This window comes from Natrix helvetica (assembly GCF_964273705.1).
Source record: "Natrix helvetica genome assembly, chromosome: 1".
Classification (NCBI taxonomy): domain Eukaryota; kingdom Metazoa; phylum Chordata; class Lepidosauria; order Squamata; family Natricidae; genus Natrix; species Natrix helvetica.
Window position 1 is genome coordinate 125,257,080 of NC_138548.1, and position 18,617 is coordinate 125,275,696.

General features: G+C 40.1%; 1 protein-coding gene across 5 annotated transcripts in view; it reads left to right on the plus strand.

Moving 5' to 3' along the window:
• Window positions 1-17,094, plus strand: part of STK11IP (serine/threonine kinase 11 interacting protein) — a 34,091-nt gene extending 16,997 nt beyond the window's left edge. For 4 of the 5 annotated variants that reach the window (XM_081936425.1, XM_081936427.1, XM_081936426.1 and 1 more), the window contains exons 8-25: window positions 60-189; window positions 315-418; window positions 821-910; window positions 2,465-2,506; window positions 3,831-4,001; window positions 4,412-4,493; window positions 4,590-4,928; window positions 7,170-7,360; window positions 8,871-8,981; window positions 9,485-9,653; window positions 11,290-11,727; window positions 12,742-12,854; window positions 12,941-13,038; window positions 13,682-13,860; window positions 14,687-14,771; window positions 14,937-15,022; window positions 15,156-15,385; window positions 16,233-17,094. In XM_081936425.1, coding sequence (XP_081792551.1) covers window positions 60-189; window positions 315-418; window positions 821-910; window positions 2,465-2,506; window positions 3,831-4,001; window positions 4,412-4,493; window positions 4,590-4,928; window positions 7,170-7,360; window positions 8,871-8,981; window positions 9,485-9,653; window positions 11,290-11,727; window positions 12,742-12,854; window positions 12,941-13,038; window positions 13,682-13,860; window positions 14,687-14,771; window positions 14,937-15,022; window positions 15,156-15,385; window positions 16,233-16,373 — 2,799 coding nt within the window. In that variant the 3' untranslated portion in view covers window positions 16,374-17,094. The remainder of the gene's footprint in view (window positions 1-59; window positions 190-314; window positions 419-820; window positions 911-2,464; window positions 2,507-3,830; window positions 4,002-4,411; window positions 4,494-4,589; window positions 4,929-7,169; window positions 7,361-8,870; window positions 8,982-9,484; window positions 9,654-11,289; window positions 11,728-12,741; window positions 12,855-12,940; window positions 13,039-13,681; window positions 13,861-14,686; window positions 14,772-14,936; window positions 15,023-15,155; window positions 15,386-16,232) is intronic. The other variant, XM_081936429.1, reaches the window with a different exon arrangement.
• Window positions 17,095-18,617: the final 1,523 nt, after the last annotated feature.

The following is an 18,617-nucleotide window of genomic DNA, read 5'->3' on the forward strand; positions in this document are numbered from 1 at the left end:
AAGAGAATGGAGAAAAATATGACTGAGTAATGCTGAGATTTATCATCTTCCCCCTGCAGGTGCTAATGGAGCTGGAATATTTAAATGTGGCATATAATTTCCTGCCTAAGGTGCCTGAACTTGGGCTACATAGTCGGGCTAAACTGATGAGCCTAATTCTCCGATACAACCACCTAGCCAACATTAGTGGTAAGGGTATAGTGAAAGGGCTAAAAACTTTCATAAAATATTGGGCTAGATTGGAGAATTGAAACACAGTTTGAAAAAAGGTTGGCTTCTGTCTGATGGTATGTACTCTGCTTGCTTCTTCACAGGTGTGGAACAACTGTCAAATCTTCAGCACCTAGATATTGCCTATAACTTGTTGCTGGAACACTCTGCCTTAGCACCACTGGCTTGGTTGCATAACTTGAGAAGAGTGAGTATTTACCGTTATTCTGTAGTATTAGGGGTAACAGTGGCTCAGAGTGAGTGCTGTTTAAAACTGTACAGAATGTGGAGAATATGATTAGTCGGTAATAATTGCAGAGCACTGACTGGTCGTAGTATTTCAGTATTGGATGAATTAACTCTTGGTTGAGCAAGGGTACTGTAGTAGTGAGAAAGTTGGGCCCAGCGTCCTGCTTCAGATTTTGCCATGAAACTTGGCCTGTGGTCAACTCTTAGCCTAACCCAGGTGAGGAGGAGATTTATGCATGCTACCTTGAGAAATATTGGGAAAGCCACAGCAACACACTGTTTTTTAAATCCCAGAAAAATGGAATCAGAGGGGCATGTTTGCGGCAGTGAATATAAGTGTTCTTTTTTTCCCGTCTCTCAGTTGCATCTGGAAGGAAATCCTTTATGGTTTCATCCAAATCACCGGCTTGCTACTCTAGTGCATTTGTCTCCTAGAGCTATTTCTTGTAATGTGAGTATCCAGCCTGTGTTGTAATTCCTAATACAGTAAAGCAGCATAGCTGTATGGCGGAGTAAAGGAGCTAATAAGTCCATAAGTTGAAATTGTATCAGCCAGACACATAGCATGTGTTTATTCAGAAATGTCAGCACCTTTCTAAAGTGATTAGTCAACAGCAAAATATGTACGTATTAAATGGGTATTAAGTATTAGGACTGGGATGAGAGCCAGTTTGGTGTAGCGAAAAACCGGGAGACTGCAAAATCTAGTCCCACTTTAGGCATGAACCCAGCTGGATGACCAGTCTCTCTCTCTCTCTCTCCCTCTCTCTCTCTCTCTCTCTCTCTCTCTCTCTCTCTCTCTCTCTCTCTCTCTCTCTCTCTCTCTCTCTCTCTCTCTCTCTCTCTCACCACTCTCCTTTAGGAAGGAGGGCAGGACAAGGCACTTCTGGACTTCTCCAGACAGGCGCCAAGAGTCAAAACTGACTTGAAGGCATCAGCCCCCCCCCCCCAAAAAAAAAAAACAACAAAAAAAAACTCCAGGATAATGGGGAAATTGCAGCAGGATAAAGTCCAGCAGGAATTGGAAGCCTGTTTGCTCCCAGAGTCCTGCAGGATCATGCTATCAAAAGTCAGTTGATTGTGATAGCACAATGTGATTGTGGTAACATACTCCAAATCTTCCATTAGACAGAAAAGGCTGAAAATTGCACTATCTGCACCACCTGTCATCATTGTATCACTACAGATAGTCCTTCCTTACCAACGATAATTAGAATTGGGACCTCTGTCATTAAGCAGCAGAGTCATGAAGCACAACATCATGATTGTGCCAACTTACAATAGCAGTTCTGTGAGTCCCAGTTGCTGTTGTTAGGTAAATCCCGCGCGGTTGCAATGTCCCACGGTCACATGATTGCCATTTGCAACCTCTTGCTGCCTTGCCTATTGACTTTGCTTATCAGAAGCAGGCAGTGGAGGTCCCAAATGGTGATCACAGGACTGTGGGATGCTGCAGCACCATAATTGCAAGTTATTGTCATAACTTTGACTGGTCACTGAATGAGTGGTTGTCAAATGAGGGCCACATGTAGATCCCATGGTCTTTGAAGACCAAAAATATAAAATATAAGTGCAATCTCCCAGAAAAGAAAATATTATATTCCAGTTTAGAGCAACAAGTTTGCCCCTGGTGCTTAATTTGTATATTCTTTAATTGAGAACTGCAATTGAGAAGTTAACTAACTTCTCAAAACAGAATTAGCACCAATTCTGCTTTGGACATCCAGGAGTTGGTGGGCTTCCTGGAAAAAAAAAGGATTTATATGGCATTATGTAGAGGAAAAGAAATGTAAGATATTACTTCTGTTCCTATGTTTTATTTTTCTGTGATTACCATACAGTTTCCACATATTGGTGTTGGAAAATATTTTTATTTGCTGTCTTATTTCCTATTTTTAAACCATTCTTTAAGTAGAAAGTAGAATACAACTTTGATAGGTTTTATTTTGATAAAGAAATGAGTGTGTAAATATTTTACTGATAACATATTTTTTTGTAATACCAGTTCCTCCTTGATGAAGAACCCTTGTCTGCCTCCAGTTTACAGGTAGGAAGACTCACATAAATGTATATGTTCCAAATTTGTATTACAGTGAAAATGTGGGTCCAAAATCTCCTTTCATCTGAAGTAGTTTCATTCTGTGTTTTCATTACTGTATGGTCGAATATGCAGAGACCAATAATACTTTTGTCCATTCAAGCAAACTCTATTTCATTTCCTTTTACCTGATGATTCTCACTTTAATGGTAATACAAAGCAGTTCCTCAGAATTGCTAAGGTGGCATTTTGCCCTAAAGCAGCGGTTCTCAAATAGTGGGGCGCGCCCCCCAGGGGGGGGCGTGAGGCTCCATAAAGGGGGGCGCGAAAGCTCCCTTTCCATCTGGGTGCAAACAAGGGGGCCGCGGCCGCGGGTGCACAAAGAGGTCTTTGTGGCCTCGCTCGCGTCTCCTCTAAGCTAACTGGTGGCGAAGGCGGCAACGGCGGGTCCCATCGGCTCCTCTTCCTCGCCGGGTCGGGGGGAGAGCACGAAAGCCGCCGGGAAATGGGGGTCCGCCCCTCCACCTCCACCCTGCTGGCCGAGCAAACAAGCCTCTCGGGGACCGCTTTGGCCACGCCCGGTGGCCGAGCCGCCCCAGCGCACGCCCCGCCTGCTTGCCTGCCTGCCTCCGCCCCGGAGGAGCGCTCGCTTCGGAGCTCGCAAATACAAACCCAGGAATCGCTCCGTCCGGAACATCGCGGCTGCCGCATTGGGATTTCCCTTGCCCCCCACACCCAAACCAGGAAGCTTTGTGGGCTGCAGGAAAGTTGATGCCATGGGCACAAGATCCCTCCATTTCACAGCCACTGAAAAATCAACATCCAGAAAAGTGGATGTTCCACCTCCATCTCAGCTCTGCCAAGAATCTACTACAAGCAGCCTATGAGCTCCAATAAGGTGGTACTATTTCCAGGGATATTGTATTAATCCTTCTTCAGCTCTCCATCCTTTTGATGGGTTGGCCTTCCTTTCTTCTGCGTAGCTTTCAAGCCCTAAACCATATTTTCTCTTTGTAGTCCATTATCCACTTCGCAAAATATGGGAGTTTGGTGGCTAGACATCATCGCAAGGGGTAACCGTCCTTATTGGGATCCATCATGGATTGACAAGGATACAGTGTTATGCAGAGGTGTACTTATAACAATTTTATAGACAAATGATACTATTTACAGTCGTGCGGGGGGCGCGAAATGTTTTCTTCTTCCTAGGGGGGGCATGACAGAAAATAATTGAGAACCACTGCCCTAAAGTAATAATAGTAATAAAAAAAGCCTCGGAAAAGATCTTCTTACCCATTTATAGCCTATTGTGGTTTGTTTGTTTTTCCCCCAGCACCACTCAAAACTGAATCGTGCCATTGCTCAACCACTCTGCCCTTCAGGCTCAGAGAGAATCATGATAAACCGGAATGCCCTGGAAAGTTCCTATGCTGCAGACCAAAGTGATAGCCAGTCTCCTAAAGACAGCACATCTGCTATACCATCATCTCAGAAGAGAACGAAGGTGCTTCTGCCATTTTACATACTTCAGGGTTTGGAATTGGCAGGATTGGTTGTGGTGAGGAAGACGATAGAAGAAGCCTTTGTTCTCCACTGGGAGCTTTTGTACGGTGTGTTCAGTGACTGTAAGAGTGGAACAACTCTTTTTGAATAAGCCCTAACATTAATGTAATAACTTATGCAACATTATGAAAAGATCCTTAATTATGGGAGTTGTGGAAATGTTGCGAAGCCAGTCATTAAAAGTGTGACTGTTTGAGCTGAAAGCCCTACAGCAGATTGGAAATGCTTTGTAAAAAGCTTTCTTTTCAGAGGTGTGACATAAATATGGTGAGGTTAGTGTAACTTAATATTTAAGTAAAGAGCTTGAGAGGGTCAATTTTAGCTGTTACTTATAACTTTGTTTTGTTACAGGGGAGAATTAAAGTTCGCAGGGCCAGTATTTCTGAGCCCAGTGACACAGAACATGAGTACAGAACTCAACCTCTCTCGGAAGGTGAGATTTAAATTACTATGGAACCTCTCTTGCAAGATAGACTGTGCACTGAAACTGTTCTCAAAATGTGGAGTGGTTGGGTTTATCTTCTCACAGATATATTTCAGCAGCATCAGGCAGAGATGGAGCGCATGGACAACGTTCGGGATCGTTTTGGGGCAAATTGGCTCCAGTATAGGCGACATCTAGAAGCAGATGGACCCACAAAGTCTACCGTCCACTCTAGCAGCCCCACAGGAGACTCTCTAGACAGCTCAGGTGGGACATCAGAGCAGAAGAAGAGCACCATGCAGGAGCAGAAACTTCCTGATGCTGCAGAAGGAAAAGACCCGGACCTGCCTGATTCTGAAATTGCAGTGGAAAATCCCAAAGCAACAGCAGAAAAGGATAGATCAATAGCCAAAGAAGATAAAGATCAGGAAGAAATACTGGAAGGTAAATAGTGCTGTTCCATTTCTGTGGGTAAGTGTGACTCTTCAGATGTTTAAATTTCCACATTGCAATTTTCTCACTCCCATGTGCATGTCTCTGCACGTGACATACTTATATTAGTATGAATATGCATATTCATACAAGTATGTGTTTGTATCATACTCATGAGTATATGAGAAATGTTTTAAAAACATTTAATTTTTAAACCAATACAAATACATATGTTACACATAACAATTGCATACGATCACTGAATTTCATTTCAACTATTATCACAAAAAATATGTAACTTAGAAACAAACAGTGAATAGAATCTAGACTCTGGAAATCATATTTCTGATCTTGCCTCTCTCACAGTATAAAGTCACCTCAAAGGCTGAGAGCTGGTACATTTAATTGAACCAAATTTACCTGGTCCCCTGTAGCTTTAATCTTTCATTAATAAAGAATATTAATTAATTGTTATGGATTATATCTAATGGATATGCCCAAGGCAAATATAGTAATATTGTAAGATGCCCAGTTACCCTGAGGGTAATATGGGCGGCCAATAAATGTAATAAATAATAATAATGTTCTACAAAACTAATTATATTTTCCACATACATAGATGACAGCCATCCTTTTTTAACCAACTGCTGAGGAGACCAATATGTCAGAAAATAGAAAGAAGCAGCACAAAGACATCATATAGATATTGATTAAGTAAATAGCTGCTGAATCATTTGCCTATAAATAAGATTGTTTGATTCCTATCTGCACATATCAGCCATTCTCTCTTATGTACACACCACACAAAACCATACAGGTAACACATATTCTGCTGCTGGTGATGAATGAAGAGAAGAAATTGCTTCACTGGGAAGGAAAGAGGGAGTGGAAGCAAAATTGAATGGGGTAGATTAAGAGACACTGAATAGGGGAGGGAAGAGAAGAGAGACTTAAGTAATGCAATTAAAATGTAGCCTTGGAGCTAAGCAGGCAAGCAGCTCCAACTGAAACTAATCTTCAGACGCTTTCAGGCTTCTTAGCATCTTTGTCTGTAGTCATCCTGTATTATAAAAACATATACAGTAGGTACTTTCTCCAATTCTTTTTTTTTAAATTCTTCTTTCAGGGAATCTGAGATGGGAGCAGCCCTCTATTGAAAAATATCCTTGTTCTTATTATAGACATCCTTCTGGAGAAAGTAGTCCTGCAACCCTGTAGAGTAAAAACAGTTCAGCCTGGGAATTTGTAGCAATTTACCAGAATAGTGTACGTAATCATTTTATACAAAATTCAGGAACTAATTTGTGAAATAAGGATATCTAAATTTTAATATTGAGATTGCTAGAGAAAAATCTGTAACTATCCAACATTTGACACAAAACACATTTACTCTATGTTTCAATCCCATTGAAGTAAATAGTACTGGACAACTATCATGGAGATAGTTTGTGACCAGGTGAGGTTTTTTATTCTTTGCTCCTTCACAAGGAAAGGAGTGTAAATATGTTCCTCTCAATTTCTGGAATTTGCCACTGTTATTAATAGAATGTTCTTCAAGTGAGCTTTTATTGCTTCCCTCATCTGTGTTGGCAACATCTCCAGTGATGCCAAACAAACTAAAAATAATTTGCACAGCCAGTGAACATGGGATGTCAAACCCGTTGAGCTTATCAAAAAATCTACATTCAACAAATCACACTGTTGATGCACTTGGAAGGACAATCCCATCCCCCCCAGAAGCAAATAATATTTACTGAGAAATGAAAAACTTAATGCCAGTTAAACGTTTTACTTTGATAGAATCTACATCCTACTTTTGATAAAGGAGATCTCAGATTGTGCCTTTGACCTTATTTGTGTTTGAGATTTTTCTTACAGAATGAATGAAGCTACATTTCTCCTTTGCTGTTTATAAAGAATTCTTTTGTTCAGTCATATAAATGAGGATCTAACATATCCTCATTAATTTGGGGAGTCTAGTTCCTTCTGACATGGCAATTTCTAACTAGATGGTTGATACCCCAAACCCAGCATTGTAGCCCAAGCAAAGTCATATTATGAATTTTTGCCACTAGAGTATCTTCGCTTACATCCTTTATCATTGTTAAATTTCAAAGCTGTCTCATTTTTCATGGTTTTTGAAACCCTGTGGTTTCTGTGGTTAGTCTTTTAATATTTGGGATTTCAGGGGTTATGATCTGCTAAAACTGAATAGGAAACAGGTGAAACTAATAATTATATTTATCTCGGCAGTGGATCTTTGTCAGCCTGTGCTAGTAAGCCAGATAGAACGTGATGGCGACCCAGAGCCAGACTGGATCTTCCTGAGAGTCACTGCCCAACATGTTATGGAAGTGGAGCTGAAAGCAGCCAAGGTTTTACACAGGCTGGAACTACAAAGTCTTCAGAAAGCAGAGACATCGGAAATGCACTGGAGAAGAAAGGTGACTTCAGCTGTTTCCATGCACGATTTATAATAAGCAGCCTATCCTGCAGACCAGTTTGTCATTGTTCAGTGGTTAACTGGATCTATATATGCATTCTTAATTCTGGAGATACCTGCAGTTCTGGTTTACATGCTAAGCTAAACTGTACTATGTTTGGTTTGATTTCGGCACAGCAAATTGTGTGTATCTGGCCATAGTGCTTGGTAAGTTGAGACTTATGGCTTTTACTTTTTATGAATCAAGTTTTGTTGTTTAGTAAGTTTTGGCTTCAAGTGATTTGAGAACCTAGACACTTTCTAGAACAGCCAGTGGTACTCAGCTGACGGTATATATTGGCTGTCTTGTTTTATGTCTCATTCTTGCATTGTAACCTATACGCTGCAGGGCTGAATCAAAATATTTTTCTTTTTGAAGGAAAGCTATCTCCTTGAAGGAAAGCTTCAAAATCTTAGTTCCCCCACTTCCATTGATTGCATTAGAATTAGGAAATTAAAAGCTAAAACTAGAAAATTCAAGCTAAATCTGGCAGTTTCTGCATATGTGGCTATAGAAATTTGGAAACTGTAGAGAAAGTCTTTATGTTTTGGACTCCGCCCACTTTCTGTTTAGTGCTGCTTCTTGCCACATTTTTAATCCCTGGCAATTTATCATCCATAAAATGAGTGGATTTGGATTTGCAATAGGTTAGATCTGCTCTGTTGCCTGAATATTAATTGTGAATATGATCAGAATGCACATGATTCAATTCTTTTACTTTGCCCAAGTCCAGCTTAATGCTCCCAGAACTAACATAATCTGTGGTGGCGTAGTGGTAAGAATGCCGTATTGTAGGATAATTCTGCTGACTGCCAGGGGTTTGATTCTCACTGGCTCAAGGTTGACTCAGCCTTCCAAGATCGGTAAAATGAGAACCCAGATTGTTGGGGGCAATACGCTGTGTCGGTAAACTGCTTAAAGAGGGATGTAAAGCACTGTGATATATAAGTCTAAATGCTAATGCCATTGCTATTGCTATGCATAAGCAGCATTGTAGTAGGATCTCAGTGAGGTCTCCATGATAGTTTCTTGTAAGTCGTTTGGATGATACCTTTGTGTATTAAGGTGGCTGCATTGTCTGTTTCTTAAAGTGGACAGTCTTTGAGGCACAATGAACTGTGTTTAAACCATATAAAGGCAGTATGTAAGTACTAGTTAGAAACTGGGAATCAAAATCATCATTTTGTGAATTTTTTTCATCTTGTGGAGGTAAAGTTGCTACTCATTATTAATACAGGTAGAAGCAAAATGTACAGTATAAATTCATGAGTCTTTTAATTTATAACATCCACAGATAAGATATTGGGTGACAGTCAGGCGCATAGGAAAAATGAGTAGCTGTGACACTGATCTTTTACTGCTCCTTGAACTTTGTGTAGCTACATCCATATTGATACTTAGTGAATAAAAAAACAAAACCTGGAGTCCGTATTTTTTTCTGATGGGAAAATTATTTCTTTTTGGAAACTAGGACCTGGAGCGTGAGTTTCCTGTTCTTACCCTCTATTTTGACTATATCAGCAAGGAGCGTCAGAAACGTTGCTATGTAGTGTTGGATGATGATCCTGAATTGCGTATGCAGGTGAATTTAAAGACACTCTAAAATGGAAAGTTTTCCGGGGGGGGGGGGGGGGACAGTTTGAATCTTAAATGACTTTTGGAGAAGTGTAATTGCTTCAATCCACTAACTCTTCTGAGTCTGCAAATGGGAGGTCCACAACAGGAAACGAAGACAAAAGTGTCCTCTTAATAGTTAGCTCCCCATCTTCCTACCTTATGCATATGCAGATTGGTCCTGTGGTGTCATGACTGATGAGCGTCTCTTTTTTGTGAATATCTCTATATCATCCTTTTTAAGCCATCCATGGCAATTATGACCATTCAGGCTTTATGAAGCAATTCTGTAAACAAGGCATTTTTCTGTCAAGAATTTATTTTGCGATTAATACATTATTATATTATTTCCTTTACCCTCTCTCCCAAAAGTAGGCATTCTTTATTCAGGGCTATTATAAAATGTTATCATATATATGAAATACGATATTCATTTTCTCAAACGTATTCAAATCTTACTGCTCTTTCCAGGATTTACTCAGAGTGCTGGCACCTACCTTGGAGAAAAATAGGAAGAACAGAGGATTGGCAGAAGGTCCAAAGCTCCAATGTCTAAAATGTAAACAAGAATTCCTTGGGTTCCAGATACTTCAGCTACAAAGTCAGGCTACAAAAGAGGGTACAGCCTTGTCTGAGCAAGGTATGGTGCATGGTTTAGGCTAATAACTTTTTATCTTATTTCTTTTCTGTGCTGTTGGAATAATGGAGTGAGGGGTCTGTGACCGATGGCAACGGTCACCAACCTTTCAGAGAGTTCCCTTAGAATGTTAAGAATGTGTTGTGGATTATGAAACAAAATATTATATCAACCATATCCCTGCTTATCTTTTATGGGGAAATTGATTTTGTCATCAAGTCATTGTTGGCCCTTAGCAACCACATAGATTTTCTCCATGGTGATTTGTCCGCTACTTGGCATTTTGGATCTTTCAGTCCTACGTAGACCTATGGCCACTGCAACAGAGTCTATCTACTGTGCTGCTGCTTGTCCTCTTCTTCTATTTCCCTCCACTTTTCCTGGTGTTAGATCCCTTTCCAGAGAGCTAGGTCTTCTCATAAAGTGCCTGAAGTAGGGCAATTTAAGTCTGGTCATTTGTGTCTCTAATGAAATTGATTTGGATTGGATTGATTTCTTCAGTAATTCATTTGTTTATTTTCTTGGCTCTCATGGTATTCTCGAGAGTCGTGTTCTGCTTTCACTTTACATATTAGAAATGAAATATTAGAAAAAAAATAGTCTTCTGCATACAAAGATCTGGGGAAATAGATATACTGTAAATAAACAATAGAGTTGTTGCTACCAATCATTATTTTCCAAGAAAGCATATGAGGCCCATTTGACCTGACTAATTCTTAGAAATCAAATTAAGCTGGTGCTTTGCTGTGCGGTATGCCAACTTTTCATTTATTTACAATCAAAGTTAATCTTTTAATGTAAACTGTATTGTGAGACAAGCGACCGGAGAGATAACAAGAGCCATGTACAAGTCTTAATTTTGATCTGAAATTAGTTGGGCTGGGTTCTCATTAACATTTGTTTGCTAGTATAATTTTTAGATTCCCCTACAGAACTGGAACTTTTGAGTTATCCTATATTAGGCCACATTTTAACTTTTTAGTGCCCGATTTCTGTATTCTGTTATGAATATGTCACAGTGGAATTTCAATATATGAGGTGTTGGACCAAAATTGGGGTGACCAAGCTCAGGTCCCAGGTCTGCTCCCAACTTCGTTAATTACACTGCATGACTTTGAGCCAGTCATTCTAAATCAATTTACAGGGAGGGAGGAAGGGAGGGAGGGAAGAAAGGAAGGAGGGAGGGAGCGAAGGAAAGAAGGAAGGAACGAACAAATGAACAAAGGATCCAAAATAAGTTACCTTGAGCTCCTAGAGGAAAAAGAGAATAAATGTAGCAAAATATAAGAACATGATTTTTGTTTGGCTTTATGTTTATTATATCTTTAAGGTAAAATATTGCATTATTTGATATATTCATTTGAAGCAATATTTAAATGGATTTCTTTTAAAAGGAAAATACTCTGACATTCTATTTGATTACTGAGAAAAATGTTGTTTGGTCAGGATTGTATGTAAAAAGATAGAATGAAAACCCTATAAAACATTTGAGATAATTAGCTGGAGATTAAAGAACAGAGTGCAGAATGTGCTGGGTGGCTGGTTCTCGAGATTGGTTGGGGAATGAGGATTTGGGAAAGAACCTGGTATTTGATTTATTGGACTATGATGCAAAGGAATGATTTTCCTGTCTCCTCAGATATTGCTGCTTCCAGTGAGACCATTATCTGTCCTGGTTGCTCTAGTGATCATGTGGTAATCATGCCATGTGAGAAGAATTCGAATGCTCTAGTGTTTTCTCAGGATTCCTTCAATGAAAGCCAGCAAGAGGCAGAGGCAGGAAAATTCTACATTGGTGATGACAATCATTCTGAAACAGGAACCAGTTCCAGCACCCAGATTCAAGAACTTAGTAATGATCATGGCAGCGCAGCCCATTCCAGTTCTCGCAGTTCTGAAGGAGTGGAAGCTTCCAGGAGGGATTTGAGCTCCAAGAGTCGATATTCCTCCCTCAGCCACACAGATACCAATGGAGGAAGTTTGATGGGAAGCTACCATTATGGCCCTTCCAGTGGTCACACCCCTTCCCAGCTGTCCTTGAGCTCAGAGCATGAGGAGCAGTGGAACCTTAGTCCCCGTGAGTAATTACCTACTAACAGCTAATATGGGCCTTGGTGTGGTATAAGTCTGTGGAATCACGGGAAAGCAATGGCCATGGGAAACCATAGCAAGATCCTCTACTCAGATCCAGTTTAATACACATGTTAAATTACTTCCCTCCCAGCAACCTCAACATTTTATTCTTTAGTGAATACATGGTTATTTTGAATCAGCAGTAAAACAAGAGCACCATCTGCTGGTAGTTAAGGCACTGTATGGCTATTATTTTAAAAGCCTTTAATGATTTTCAGTTGTTACTATATTTAGAATGCACCCAATAGGTTTGTTCAGTATAGGGTATAAAGCATTGCTAAAGTTTTAATAATAATAGTATAGAAATTGGTAGTGATAAAAGCAGGTTAAACAGTAAAAAAAGAAAGTTAGGCATGCTGCAGCCCCTTAGATCTCTGAAACACCAACATTTTCTGCCTATTTCCACCTAAGGACATATGTGTGATTCTGTTTAAACTTCTATTGTCTGAGTGGATGCATCATTCTCAGATTGCTACAAATGAAAATGATGGTTGGAGATTTATATATGTATGTACATAGGTATGCATGTATGTATTTCATTTCATTTCAGTGTGTTGGTTGGAGTCACTTAACAATTTTCATATTTTTAAAAAGAGTCTATATTTTTAAAAAAGTGTGAATGAAAAGTGCATGTTTGAATTTGTCGCATAAACCAAATTCATCTGCCTCGGGTGGAAAATGGTGGCCACTTCCTAAATTGCATTGCACAACAAAGCGACCTGTTTTGCTTTTCTAAGGAGCTCTGAGCGATAGAGAAGCAGAATGGGTTGTTTTGTCATGTGGTTGTGTGATGTGATTCTGAAAGCAGCTGCCATTTTTCAAGTGACCACAGATCAGTGTGGCCGCTTGGAAAATTCCACTTCTGGAGTTGCATAAAAGCCTTATGTCAGCTTAAATGATATTATTGATCGCTCAACATTGAAACCAATTTATTAATTCTTAACATTTTCCTTTTTAGCTACCAACAGTATGTTAGGCATGCGAGACTTATTCTCTGTGGACCATAGGCTAAAACTTTATTTAGATATGGAAGTCTTTGAAAAGGCAGAAGAGTTCAAATGTTTTCTCAAGGTATGAAAAGCAATTCTCCATAAAGTTGCTATTGGGAGCATACCGGGAATTATTGTGGCATAATTATTTTAGGATGCTCCTCCTAGGTAGCGGTCGTGAAAAATGGACGGCCTGGGGAGTTCCTGGCTCTCTTGGTGGCTTCAGATGTCCGACTTCATGTGTTGGAGATAACTGGAGAGATAAGGTGAGTAGTGCTGTTTTAGGGCTATATCTGTATGCTTAGAAGTTTGTCTTAAACTAATCTGTCTGTATCTCTGTTATATGGAATCAGACACTGTAATCGTGGAGAAGAGAACTTTCCGATTTCTTGGTTTCTGAGATCTTTCAGCAGGAGATGCTAGCAGCTGAATTAGGATTTTTATTCATAGAAAACAGTTACCATATCACTGAGCTGTCTCTCCTCTCCGTTTTAGTTTCTATTCCATTTTTAAGAACAACCAGAGCAGTCTTCAAAACAAAATAAAACTCCAGTGCAGTAAACCTAACACCTTAATGTTTAAGTATAGCAAAAAGCCCGTCAAAATAATAAAAAAATTGGCATTGAAGATTTAATGTTACATTATGCCAGACGAGCCTTTTTGAGGAGGGAACTCCATACTAAGAAAATTATGAGTCCGAGCACCACTTAAAATATCTCGGATGGGAGAACAAGGAGTTCATTTATATAGTGGTTTGTTGCAGAAGCATATGTTCTTCCAAACTGATAAAAAATGCGATTAATCTTTCTCACTGTTATCATTTGCCGAACAGGCATCCTCTATTTTTTTTTCCTGGTAGAGTAGACATACCTTGCTGTATGGTGACATGCTATTTGGTTCATCTGCCAGGGGACAACCATCAGATTGGCTGAAGAAGGGAGACTGTCACTTCCTGTCTGACCTCTCTTGCTTAGAGGTGGGGTTATGTCATCAAAGCTTGCATGTGGAGTTTGGGAATCCCTCTGTCTCCTATACGCTGCTGCTTCGCAACCAGAGCCACTGCAGAAGATTTCTTCAATGTTTGACATGTAAGAAAAGATATTAGGCTATGTTCATGATCTAAGTTTTTTGTCTGGTTGTCGGCCAAAAATATCAGTGTGAAGATAGCTTGTATGATACTCATTTTACACCAGTTGTTTAACAGCCATTCAAAGTTACAATGGCCTTGGAAATGATGCTTTACAGCACTTACAACCGATTGCAAACACCTGTGATCATGTGATTGCTATCTGCAAGCTTCCCCAGAAAATCAATGGGGAAGCTAGCAGAGAAGGTTGCAAGCTGTGCTGTCTGCTGAAAGGACTCCCTCTCCATGTCTGGAGGCTGGCTTACAGAGTGTTGAACTACAGTGGGGTGCAGAAAGAGAGCTCAGATCCTGAAGATCCAAGCTCCATTCTTGCAGCTGCCACAGCAGTTCCCTTCTGTGCATGGAGGAGAATCAAGCTCCTTTTGTGGAGTGGAGAAACAGAGTTCAAATCCTGAAGATGTGACCTCTGTTCCTTCAATCTGCTGGAGCAGTCCTCTTCTACATACAAAGGGGTGCTGAACTTGTCAGTTGGTTCTTTCACTGCATCTGCTTAATGACTCAGGAGATCATTTAACGGCTGCAACCAGGAGTGCCAGGACTGCAGTAGTTAAGCAAAACAGTCACGTGGGTGTCTCATTTAATGAATGCTTTTTTCAGTGATCACGAATCCAGTCCCAACTGTCCTAAGCCAAGGACAACCTGTATTGCTAAGTGCTAGTATCAGTAGACATTTACAGACTTAGAATTCAGAGGAGTCTAGTCCTGATACCTTTTTGCTGGAAGATTCACCCTCTGTTATCAAGGCTTCTTTTAATGTCTTCATGCAGACCTCATAGAAGAACTGCCAACAAAAAGTAGGAGCAAAATCCCAGACAGCACTATGGTAGAAATGAACTCACAGCACCCATTATGGTAAGAAGCTTGTTGCTTACCTACTTATGTAAGTAGGTAAGCTTAGAGTTGATGTGGCATGCCTGGGAGATGCAGTGGGAGGAGGTTCAATTTCTACAAGAGGAAAATCAAGGCAAGGGTTGGTAAGTGAAGGTGTGTTGCTAATTATTTGTCTCTGTGCCATAGGCCATTGATTGATAAGGACCTTGCAAGAGAAGCTGCGAGTGGTTCAACCAGACCATTCTTCTACTTATTGACATACCTCATCCAAGGTATGAAAACCGCTGTGTGTGTGTGTGTGTGTGTGTGTGTGTGTCTTCCATTGTTTTTTCAACGATAACAAGAATATAGCACCATCTTGTTCATTGGACTTTTATAAGTGGCCCAAGCAACTCTTTTTTCCAGGATCTTCTGCATTTCCTGTGACTTTACTGAGTACTCGTAGCAATATGTTCCTGGTGGAAGAAGATCATCAGCGGCAACAGGTCCAGCCTTCCTCTGGCTCAGGCAGTGATGTTGAGAAACAGCCCAGGGACTGCATCCTGCTGAAAGCAAGTGAGCCAATCAGCAGCATCAGTGGTGTAGTACTTTACCGTTTCTCCCCTTGTGATGTAAAGCTGCAACTTTATGATGAGGTAAAAAAAATGATGCTTGAGATTTCCTTCTAGGATATTAAAAAGTTTACAGGTGTGGGTACCATTAAAAACGGCTACCAAGAAAACATGAGCATTGCTGTATGGTTAATTTATCTCTAATTCTACATATCTTTTACTATGCTCAAAACAAATTATGCCAAGATAAGGAGATAACCATTCTGAAACAGATCCCCAAGAAAGTAAGAGAAAAAAGAAAAAACTATTCGCAATTAGCGAATAAACTATACCAGAAGTGGGTGTGGTTTAGATGGTTGATGCCTGAAGGTATGCTAATATTCTGGGAGGAGACAAGAGTTAGAATTAATACACCCATAGAGGCATAGGCCTTTATGGAAAAAAACAAACTACTCCTAGAAAAACCTGAGGATCCTCCACCAGATACACAGGACACGGGAGGGGCCGGAGCTCTGTCGGCGGGGGGAGATGGGGCAACATTGAGAAAGCTCAGATCACAAAAATGAGTAAGAAAATCCACCTGACATAAACTGTTCGAAATTATTAACTGAACTTACATGCTGACTATATGTTATTATGTTACTCCCTAATAATGAATTATGTGTAAATGTATACTATGAGTATGGAGCGGGGGCGCACCTACCGCACACTGCAGTTGCCAAAATTTGTAACCTATCCCTTTGCAAAATATTAAAAAAACCAATAAAACTTTGTTTAAAAAACAACAACAACAAATTATGCCTTTGGTCCATTTGACTTTGGAGTGGAATTTGTATCTAGAAATGTATCTTTCCTCCCAACGGAGACCTGTTAACTGCAGTCAGTGTGGTGGCTATTCCTGTTAAATTGAACACCACCTTTCCTTTTGCAGGTCTTAAAGGTGGAAAGCACTTGGCATTTGCGCACAGAATGTCCTGACTTGCTGGCTGAATTGGTAGAATGGCTACGTGTGCCCTGGGAAGAGATGTTCTCAATTGCTCTCCGTAAGACAGTATTAGAAGTGTTGGAGTGAATTAACTCTCAACTACAACTTTACTGTTCCTCTGAGATTAGACGGGTGGTTCTTGGATCACCTTCCAGTCTTCGTGGCTCATAACAATTTTAAATTTTGCTGCCATTGGGAGTTTTAACAACATTTGAAAACTGCAACTGGGTAATAGGCATCCATCTTCTTTCTTCATATCCAAAGATCCTTGGATGTATACAAATATATTCAGTTGACTCTACGTGGGTCTTATCCTGTGCACTAAGAGTCAGGCCAGTCTGGCAGAATATTTTCTATTGTATTGAAAAAGATTCCAGAGTTTCTTCAAGACTATTCCTGCACTTGTCACTTTTGGTTGGATAGCAGTTGCTGGAGATTATGGTGGAAGTTACACAAAGGAATTTGATTGTTCGGGATTGTGTATGGAACTGGATTGTGATGGATCAGAAACATGAGCCTGGGAACTTTCCCTGCAAATCTGTAAACTTTCTGACTATTTTGGCTTCATTTTTGCAGAATTCATTATTCAGACTGGTCTAGAATTTAGACTGCAATCCACGCTGCGTGTGCTGGTTATTGGAATGGGGATTCTGAGAATTTTTTGCACATTTTTGTCTCTGGGGATGCAGAGATATTTGTGCACTCAGGGGAAAAGTCACTGGAAGCCATCGTCTTCCCTGGACATAACAAAGATAAATTTTAAGTGTAAACTGTTATACGTGGTGTTAAATAAAAATGCTTTTTATGAGCTGTTTGCTTTTTCCTGAGATTATTTGGGTGAATATTTTGGAACTAGTAGCCATATTTGAATTTTGAGAAGATACTGATGCCATAAAAAAGGCCAGCAAGTAGAAAATTGGGGAGAAGGGCAAGAGGGAAGAAATCAGTTGTCAGACAAATGTAATTAAACTTATATGTTCCAGTTAGTAGTGGATAGGATTTCTCAGTGATTATCTTAAATAAAGGGCCACAAAGGTGAAGTGATTTCCAACGTTGAAAAAAATCACAACTCTTATTTTACCGGGAACTTTTGAAGTTGGAAGATCTTAGCTGGGAGTACCTGACAAAAGATTTATATTATCTAGTGCTGATGTTTGATAATTTTATAAAATTGATTGTTTATATATATAGAGAGAGCACTATTACAACAGGTAGTCCTCATTTAGCAGTCACAACTGAGACCATAAATTTGGTTATTAAGTGAAACCATGACTGCATATATTTTATTTCTGCTTTCTTTTGCTTTACAGCCCTTGGAAGATCTGGTGTCATCGTTTTTTTTCCATCACCACTGTAACTGCTAACAATTATTAAATGAGGAATTGTTAACTGAAGGCTGCCTGTATGGCTACCAGCCTTGCTCTTCACAGACATGTGGGAATAGCTAGCTTTAGATTTTGGAAACAATGCTGCTACTTTTCTTCTAATGCTTATGTAAGAGATTACACATGTAATGTCATCTCTAAATCTTGGTAGAGGTCTGTTTAATAGTAATTGAAACACCAACTGTGGTGGTGCTGTGGTTAAAATGCAGTATTGCAGGATAATTCTGCTGACTGCCAGCAGCTGGTGTCTCACCAGTTCAAGGTTTACTCAGCCTTCCAGCCTTCTGAGGCTGGTTAAATGAGATTGTTGGGAGGCAATATGTTTACTTTATAAACTGCTTAGAAAGGGCTGTAAAACACTGTGAAGTTTATAAGTTTAAGTGCTACTGCTATTGCATTATAGGGAACTAAGTGGAGGATATGGCAGCAAGATTGACAATTGATTTTTAAATACTTGTTTATAAAACTTGTATTTGCAGCATCTTAGGCTTTGCTAAAACCAGAGTGGAATGCAAGGATTCATGGATATAATTTATACTGAAGGGTAAGCCAGACAAAAAGAAAGAAATCACTTTATATGAAAAGTCCATCTAGATGTAGAGAATGGAGATCCAGGAATTTAATGTAAGGCTTCAGTTGAGAGCATTTGGGTTAGGATAGAGAGTAGAAAAACCAACAATGGTATTGCTATGTACTCTAGAATAATGATTCCCAACCTTTGCGGCTTGGCAGCCTGGCCAATGGAGGGGGACAAGGGAATTGGGCCGCACAAATGGTAGGCCAGTGTGCACACAGCTTGACGTGCACAAGTTGGAGTGCATCCCGGCCTACCACTTGTGCAAGTTGAGCTGGTGTGCACGACTGGCCCACTGTCGTGTGGCTGGTTCCAAATGGCCATTGCCTGAAGTAGGCTGCAGCACAGGGGTTGGTGACCCCTACTCTAGAA